Here is an 8,825-nt window from a genome sequence, read left to right as displayed (position 1 = left end):
TCTCTGTCAGAGCTGCTGGCCCCAGCAAGGCTCCCTTGGGAACAGGTTAGAGAGACGGAAACACCACCTTCAGAAGCGTAAAGGTTTAAGTGAAAGACCTGGGAGCCTGCAGTTTCCCATTTTGTTGTGTGCGCTTCAGAGAGATTTCTGACTGCACGCCAGTGATTCTGATGTGCCCTTGTGGGTTCAGCTGGTTCACAACTGAAATGAAGTCTGGCTCCCCTTTGTTCTCAGCCACTCACTTTCCTGCCAAGAGGCAGACAATGGGCTGGTTCCTTGTTTATTTTTCAGTAGGTATTTGTTGCCTAAACAAGCCCTCCCTGACAACATACTCTCTCTTTCAAACCCCTCCCCCTTTTCCACAGCACACAATGCCTATTGTTCTGCACCCTGGGCTTTTCTTCTTCTTCTGTTTACCTTGGTAATCATCTGGTGGCAGCTTGTAGAGAACTTCCTCGTACTTTGTTTTGTGGCTGAGTGGTGTGTCAGTGTGTAAAGGAACCCTCACTTCTGTAGCCAATCCCTTTGTGAAGAGAGTGAGCATATCGCTGGTTTCTTACGCGGGGACTGCAGTGGTCTTGCTTGTGCATAACAATGCCATATTAAAAACAAATCAACCCATGCCTGCTCACAGCCACCCAGTGTAGGGCGACCCCCCCGGAGGAGGAAGCCCCATCTTTCTCCGGTGGAGAGGCTGCTGGTTTCAAACTGCTGACCTTGTGATTAGCAGCCCACCTTATAAGCACTGTAAAAACAAACTCACTCCACGCCGACTCATAGCAACCCTACAGGACAGGGTAACTCTGCCCCGTCAGTTTCCGAGATTGTAACTTCACGGGAAGGGAAGGCCCTCTTGGTGGCTTCAAATTTCGGACCTCATCGATTGCAGCCCAAGGCCTTGGGCGCTACGTCAGCGGGGCTCCTCTTTGGGACCCTGGGAGTGAGTACTGTGTGGGGACTAATTCCCAAGGGTGGGACTGCTGCAGTGCCTGCTGGGTGCTGCCTTGTTGATTCTGACGCCCGGGGAGGCTGGGTACAGAGGAGAGCTGCTCCACAGGGTCTCCTGGTCTATCACCTGTACAAGAGGGTCACCAGCTCTGTCTCCAAAGGAGCTACAGGGCAAGTCTGGACCTCACAGTGCTCTGTTAGCACGTGAGGGCTAACCAAACAGAACTGGTTGATGAAATAGTTCGTGGCTATGTCTAGGAGCTTCCCCCAAGAGGCTGTATCAATTTACACTCCCTCCAGTGACCTCAGAGAAGCCCTGAGGCCGCAGTGGTTAAGCGATGAGCAGTGAACCGAGAGGTCAGCACTTCAAATCCAGCAGCCACTCCTCAGAAGGAAGATGGGGCTGTCGGCTTCTATAAAGACTGTTAGCCTTGGAAGTCCCCTGGGGCAGTTCCTCTCTGTCCTACAGCGTCTCTGGAAGTTGGGATGGACACAACAGGATCCAGTGAGGCATCAGGGTGCCAGGTCCCCACACTCAGCAACCTGGTGGGTGGAAGCCTTCATTCCAGGGCCCTTTGAGCCACATGCCCCCCTCATCAATACGCTACTAGAGTTGCTTCCTGGCCACCCCTCTTCCTATGCACTGTTTTTCTTCTCTGCTTGCTTTTCTTTTGTTATCTTTTTCTCATCAATATATATATATTTAAAAACTCACTGTCGTGAGTCAATCTTGACCCTTAGTAACCCTACAAGACAGGGTAGAACTGCCCCTGTGGGTTTTCGAGACTATAAATCTTTACGGGAGTAAAATGTCCCGTCTTTCTCCAGAGGATCGGGCCTTGGTTTCAAACTGCTGACCTTGTGCTTAGTAGGCCAACTATGTAACCCACTACACCACCAGGGCTCTCTTTATGTCTGGGGAATTAGCCCTGTGGTTTAAGGCAGAGATATGGTGTCCAGTTTGTTGTCTGTCCTTTGACCTTGTGTGGGGGCCAGAGCTGGGCTGAACTGCTCACATGATCTCTCAGGCTGCTATGTCTTGTGTTCGCTCAGGAAGGAACCGGACATCCTGACACCACTGTGGTCAGTACAACGAGCTTGGGATGACTCACTGGGTCGAAATAGGCACACGGGGAACAGAACAACTCCTGCCCTCCAGGAGCTCCCCATTGTGGGGGGACACAAAGTCACCTGACCATCTGACCAGTCCACTGCCGGTTTTCGTGAACAGCAGAGACACGGTGGGAAGCTGGGCAAGGCGAGGGGAGGCTTCCCAGAGATGTGGGGCAAGAGCGGGATCGACCAGCAAAGGACGGCCTTCCAGGAAAGGCCGCCGTGTGCACAGAGTCAGGAGGCAAGAAACAAGGTGCTGGCCAGCCTGGCCTGAGGACAGGCGCTCTGGGGTAGTCATGTGACAAAGAAGGAGCAGGACCAGATGGGTAAGGGAGGGGCAGTCGTGATTCAGGGATACAATCCTCACGTGCTACGCCAGAGACTCAGAGGAGTCTTGAGGGACAAGTCTTGGGCTGTTCACAAGGTCGGCGGTTCGAAACCATCCGCCATTCCACGGGAGAAGGATGAGGCTGCATGCTTCTGTAAAGATGTCCCAGTCTCAGAGCCCCTCAGGGGCAGCTCTACTTCCTCCGACGGCGTCGCTCTGACTGGGGACCCACTGGATAGCAGTGAGTTTGTCTTCGAGAGTTTGGGGTGCGCGAGTCCCGGTTAGACTCCCAGCCAACGCGCCTCCTGTGCAGCCACCACTTGTGGGAGGAAGCTTGCACATCGTGCCCAACAGGTTTCACGGGAGCTCTAGGCTCAGATGGATGAGGAGGAACAGTCTGGAGATGGACTTTTGAATGGTCAGGGGGGGAGGGGGTGTCAGGACCAGGCAGCCTCTTGTTCTGCTGTGTACAGGCCACCACGAATTCGAGGCCACTGAACAGCTGCCCGCGGCAGCAAGGTGGGCGAGGGCCAGACCAAAGGGGCCCGCAGGTACTGCCCAGGAGTTAGGACCTCCCTGTGTGGCAGCAGAGGGACAGGGTGGCATGTGGAGGAACTGTTGGGGAGGTGGCCCAGTGTGGAAAGAAGGGGTCGCCCTGGCTTAGAGGCCTCCCCCAGTAGCAGTGGCGAACTAGAGACACACCAGGCTGCCCCACACAAGTACCTGCAGACTCAGACTCCCAGATGTTCTCATTTATGAGGTGGGGCATCATAAAACTCATGGGGGAGAAATAGAATTTTAAAAGAACGGAATTTTCCCAAGAACCCTGTGAAATCTCACCTCATGTTTTCAGAATTCCACTATAAACTGCCCAGGAAGCTAGCATTTCTCTGAGACGCACTTCTGTCTGAGAGGATGACAACTTTAAGAGCTTTGACTCCCAGGGGAGAGCCGTGTGTGGTTAGCCACCCTGCCCAGCACCCTGCTGGCAGGAAAAAAGCCAAACCCAAACTCATTGCCATCCAGTCAATTGCAAATGACTCACAGCAACCCTACAGGACAAGGTCCAACTGTCCCTGTGGGTTTCCAGGACTAACTCTTCATGGACGTTGAAAGCCTCATCTTTCTGCCGCAGGGCGGCTGCTGGTTTCAAGCCACTGACCTTGAGGTTAGCAGCCCAATGTGTAACCACTAGGCCACCAGGCAGGGCCAGGCATGTGCAGCTCAGACTCTAGCTTAGCTCCTGTCAGGCTTCAAGAACGATGGGGCTCAGTCCCAGCCCAGGCCCATCCCCCACCAGCCAGGGTCCTGTGAGTGGAGGAGAGAGTGGCAGGCCAACAGAGCCCCAGGGCTGGGCTTGCAGGCCAGGGGGCATCTTCTTCCCTTCTAGTCCATGCCTCCTTGCTGCTCTGAGCAGCCCGGCTTATTTTCCAGGGAACCAGCCAGGGCCTCCACAAAGGAGCCTGCTCCCATGGTCCACTGCAGCCTTTTCAAATGGTCTCCCTGGTGCAGCTGTGCTCCCTGCAGTGGCCAGCACGGCGCCTGGCCTGCAGAAGGCCCTCAGCAGGTTGCAGTGGGAAGTAGAAGGGACGCCTGTAACCATCAGAATGGAACTTGGGGTTGGCTTTGGATTTTGGTTATCCATACTCTCCCCACACCCTTTCCCGCCAAATCGCTGGCGGCGGCAGTGACAGGTGCCTATCATCTTTAGTGCTTGTGACAAGCTCAGCCCCAAAGGTCACCAGGGTAACTCCAATGCGGTCCAGATAAAGGTTCTCGGAGGTGGCTAGAGGTCTTGGTTTCAGACAGCAGCGTTCCCTCAAGGACACTGCTACTCATCTCCCAGGGCATGTGGGCCGTCCACCCATCCCTGACCTGGCAGGCAGGAAACCAGCCCCAACTTGAGCTCCAGCATCGGAGCACCAGACCCTCCCCACAGAGACCACCCCAGAAAGCAAGTGGGTCAGAGGCAAGGTGGCCTCAGGGTTTCTAGGCCAGAGAGCACGCTGTCCCGAGTCCTCTTCCCTTCCTGGGGCGTGTCGTGTCGGTGTGTCACCGTGGGGGTGGGCGGGGAGGCTGCCCTCAGGTGCAGCAGCAACACTGGGAGGACAGCAGGGCAAAGGGGATGTTGGGGGGGGGTGCCTTGAGGCAGGCCAACCCTGCTGGGCAGTGATGTGTGAGTACCTCACATCAAGGGTATGCTGCCCCCACCCTGCGGGAGGGGGATGAACAACAAAAATGGGGGTGAAGGGAGACAGCAGATGATGTAAGATATGAACATTATAATAATTTATCATTTATCCGGGTCGACGAGGATGGGATAAAAAGAGAAGCTGCTACCAAGGGCTCAAGTAGAATGAAAATGTTTTGAAAAGGATGATGGCAACCTATGTACAAATGTGCTTGACACAATTAATGGCTGGGTTGTTATAAAAGCTATAAGAGCCCCCAACAAAATGATTTATTTAAGGGAGGGGTATGCTGGCTTAGGTCAGGGGCTTATTTTTCCCAAAATGAGACCGGCTATTTCAATCAGTGTATAGGAAATCTAGCTTGAGTTTCCATCGTAGGAGCCCTGGTGGACAGTGGGTGATGTGGAGCTGCTGACCAAAAGCTGAGCAGTCGGCCGTCACCAGCTGCTCCTTGGGAGAAAGATGAGGTTTCTACTCTGTAAGAGTCCCTGAACTTCCGGGAGTTCGGCTGCGTCCTGCGGGTCCCTGTGAGTCAGAGTGGCCTCGACGGCAGGGAGTGTGAGTTGCACTGCTGTTAATTCAACACTAGCCATGTCTTGGGTGCACAGGATCCATTTGGAATCCCAGCCCCCCAGGTGAGAAAATGGGGATGGCACTGAGCAGAAAGGGTAAGGGCAGGCAGGGTCAGCAAGGCTGGGCCACCACCTGAGGTCACACTGCTCATAAGTGGCAGCGCTGGGATTTGAACTTGGGGGACGGGGGTGGGGGTGGGGTCTGGCTTCAGAGGTCTGTGCCCTTGACCAGGAGGTTAAATGGGAACTAACGAGGACGGAGGGTCAGTTGTAAGGCCAGATCTTTCCCCAGACCCGCTTGGCCATGGCCGAGCTTGGCTCTGAGGCTAGGCGCAGGGTATGGCCTGGTCAGTGAAAGATGGACTCTCCTGAAAGGCCGGTCAGCTTTATTTCCCTGAGCCCTGGACTCCCGCCATAGCCCGAGGACACCTCAGCCTCGGCCAACTCCCAGGCGCCTCTGTCAGTGTGGCACCAAGAACCGAGGCTCCAAGGGCCGGCCGGGGGAGCCCCACTCAGCTCCTGCCAGGCTTCTGGACGAGATGAAGGTGCGAGGTCCCTCCCCCCCGGGCATGCAGGGATGCAGGGACATGCCCCAGCACTGGGCAGCAGCACTCCTCACAGGATGTGAAGGGGGCCCTGGTGGGCATCATTAGGGTGGAAGAAGCTGGGGCTCAGGCCCCTGGGGCAGCCAGATCAGATCCCTCCACAGACACAAAGGCATCGTCATCAGGCGTGCCAACGGGCGCGGAGTGCAGAAGACGCCCGGGCCAGCGAGCCTGCTTCAACACTGCTGGCGGTCATTGTGTAGAGAGACGATTTCTCTCACTTTGTCCACAATGCTTCCCACCTCGGCCATGGCCCCCAGACCTGTGGGACAAAGTCCTGCTGTGACCCACCGCCCGCCAGGCGAGCCAAAGGCACTGCACCCACGAGAATGCTCCTACAAGCACTCCACCCGGAGCCCGTCGCAGAAGCGGGCCAGGACCATCGCTGTCTGAGCCAGACCCGCCAAATCACGCCCTTCCGAGACACCCCAAGCACAGGCCCAAGGAATACGGGGCAGCTACTCCCGCCAGGTACGGTGTGAGCAAGGGCCTCCACCAACTGCTTCCCAAATTGCATCCCAAGCCCTGGGAGGGAAGGACTAGGAGCCCCATTTCCAGACAGAGCGGAACTCAGGGGCCGGCCTTGCTCACCGTGGTCTCCACACACCAGCTTCTTGGCCACACAGGGGATCTCGATGTAGCCGAAGGCCTTCAGCTGGGCCACCTGCTGCGCAGTCACGGGGTGCTCCCACATGGCAGTGTTCATGGCCGGGCAGAAGAGCAGGGGCTTGCTGCAGTCCCAGGCCCGGATGACACAGGTCTATGAAGGAGAGTGGGCGGGGGCCTATCTATCGGGAAGCACTTGGTGGAGGCGCTTGCTCACAGCCGTCCCTGGTGGGAGTAGCTTACCAGCCCTCCCACATCGCCCATCCTCGGCACCACCACCAGCAGCCCAGCTGTGTGTGAGGCCAGGCACCTCCGCCCTCCCACCCCACAGGCCCCATGGGAGGTGGTCAGCCAACACTGAGTTCCCTGCCTGCCCTGGCTGCGTGGTTGGCCTTCCCCACAGAGGGCTCGCAGCTCCTGGGTGGAAGCCAGCCCGGGGAACAGAGGGCAGGCTTCAGCTCCACCGGAAGCGGAGGAAGAACCAGAGGGGCGGGAGGTGGAGTAGAGGGAGGGCGGGAGGATTCCACGACTTCTAGGCCAAACGACGCTTGAGAGTGAAAACATTTCACATGTAATGGCAACCCTTTCCCATGCTGTTTCATGACCCCTCCCTGTGACCCTGCGAGGAAGGGACTGTCCCTATTCACAGATGGGAAGCTGCCGCTCTGCCCAAGAGGCCCGTCTCACAGGCAGCAGTGTGCGGCTGCTCGGGCGGGCTCTCCCCACCCCCATGCCTCCCACGCCACGCTGGGCAGCTTCTCACCAGGCCATCACTCAGCCACAAACCAGACTGGGCTCCGAGCCCCAGGGGCCTCGGCGCTGGGGCTGAGAGCCCAAGCTCTGCCGGCACAACAGCCCCGGCCCGGCTCTGGATCACCAGACTAAAAGACTGGGCAGACAGCGGACGCCTGGAGCCTCTGTTTGGTCTTGGCGCACGAGTCTGAGGGGCCGGGCTGGGGAGTATGTGTTCAGAAGCCCTTGGCACAGGGCCTGGCAAAGAGCAGAGGCTCTAGAAACGGCCGCTCTGGTGACTCACACAGAGTGGAGCCCATCTGAGAAGAGGGGAGTCCAGAGAACAGCGCCACCAGCAGGCCACGGCCAGAAGTTGCCACTTGGGGGCCCGGGACAGGGCAGGAGAGCAAACAGATGGGGGCCTGGATAGAGCTTTCCCTACTTCCCTCCCCTCAGCCTGAGCACAGCTCCTTGGGAATGAGCAGCAGGAAGGATGAAAGGAAGGCGTTGCTGGTTCCCACGGTCAGCTCTCTTGGGTCAGAGCCGGTTCTCTGCCTCGGGCTCTGACCCTGGGAATCTTCGTGGGCTCAGGGGCAGGCCTGGCTCTCTCTCAGGAGGCCGGTTTCCGGGCAGACTGGGCCCCGGACATCATCTCCTCATCCATCTGTCGCCCACCTATTTAATGCCCTAGCCCCACCCCCTCCGTGAGAGAAGGCGGCGCCACGGGCCTCTGATTCCCGAAATATTGTGTCTTCAGGTAAAACCGTGGAAGGGAAATGGCCTGGTGCTTGTTTTGAGAAGCGGTCCCCTCGGCAACAATGAGGAGGGAGCCCCAAAAGTTACAGCAGGTGGCGGCAGCCTCCAAGAAGAATGGGGAGCTGTGCTTTGGGGAGAAAAGAAGGGGCCTTTGGGGCACTGCCTCCTCCCACCTCCCAGGGGTCCTGATCGCCCCTGTGGGAAGCCAGGGGATTTTCTGAGAGGAGCCACAAAGCGTTGGTCCACGACGCTGACTGATGGCAGCCAGCATGGAGGAGGAAGGCTCATGCCATCCGTGGTGCTGGCCATCTGGAAAATCCTGCCCTGGCCTCCCCAGGTGCCTCCTGCACTCCACCACCGCTCCTGGCCTTTCAATCTGTGTGCGGCTGACTACAGCGATGCTTCCAGAGGCGTCCGTTGCCCTGCACCTCTGTCTACAGAGCCCTGGTGGCTTAAGGGTCAAGCACTCAGGGTTCAAACCCACCCAGTGACCAGGGGACAGTGGGATGGAGGCACGAGATGAGATGGCAGCCTGGGGCACCCCCTGGGGCACACAGGCCGCTCTGTCCTGCAGGCCCACTGTCAGGGGGAATGCACGTGATGGCTCTGGCGAGACACCACTGGCCACAAGTCTCCATGCTGAGCCGCTGCAAGGCAGCCGGGCCCGCTTTGTGCTTCCTCCTCTGCCCGCACGACATCCGGAGGCAGCCCTGGCTGCTGAGGAAAGGAAAGTGACTGATGGGCTCGTGCGGGCGACTCGTACCTGCTGAAGGGCTACAGCGTACCTGGCACTGGGTGGGGCTCGGACTCCATGCCCAGCAGGCCCACTCTCGGGGGTGATTGTGCACCCTGCCCCCCTTCCAGGACTGCTTCCCCTGCCCAGGGGAGCCTGCACAGGTAGGGGAGGGGAGAGCACACTCACGCCACCGCATCCCAGGGTGACTACAGAAGCCAAGGTGGCTCTTCTTTAAGG

At 57.9% G+C, this 8,825-nt stretch overlaps 1 protein-coding gene across 4 annotated transcripts in view; it reads right to left on the bottom strand.

Annotated features, from left to right (window-relative positions):
• Nucleotides 1-5,522: 5,522 nt before the first annotated feature.
• PPCDC (phosphopantothenoylcysteine decarboxylase) overlaps nt 5,523-8,825 on the bottom strand; it is a 27,528-nt gene continuing 24,225 nt past the window's right edge. For all 4 annotated transcript variants that reach the window (XM_004712042.2, XM_045285777.1, XM_045285776.1 and 1 more), the window contains 2 exons: nt 6,350-6,518; nt 5,523-6,020 (listed from right to left, as the gene is read on the bottom strand). In XM_004712042.2, coding sequence (XP_004712099.2) covers nt 5,935-6,020; nt 6,350-6,518 — 255 coding nt within the window. In that variant the 3' untranslated portion in view covers nt 5,523-5,934. The remainder of the gene's footprint in view (nt 6,021-6,349; nt 6,519-8,825) is intronic.

Source organism: Echinops telfairi, unplaced genomic scaffold (genome assembly GCF_000313985.2).
Source record: "Echinops telfairi isolate 266 unplaced genomic scaffold, ASM31398v2 ScPeMD7_7475;HRSCAF=8513, whole genome shotgun sequence".
NCBI lineage: Eukaryota > Metazoa > Chordata > Mammalia > Afrosoricida > Tenrecidae > Echinops > Echinops telfairi.
The sequence above is the reverse complement of the archived record's forward strand: the minus strand, read 5'-3'. Positions and strand labels throughout refer to the sequence as shown.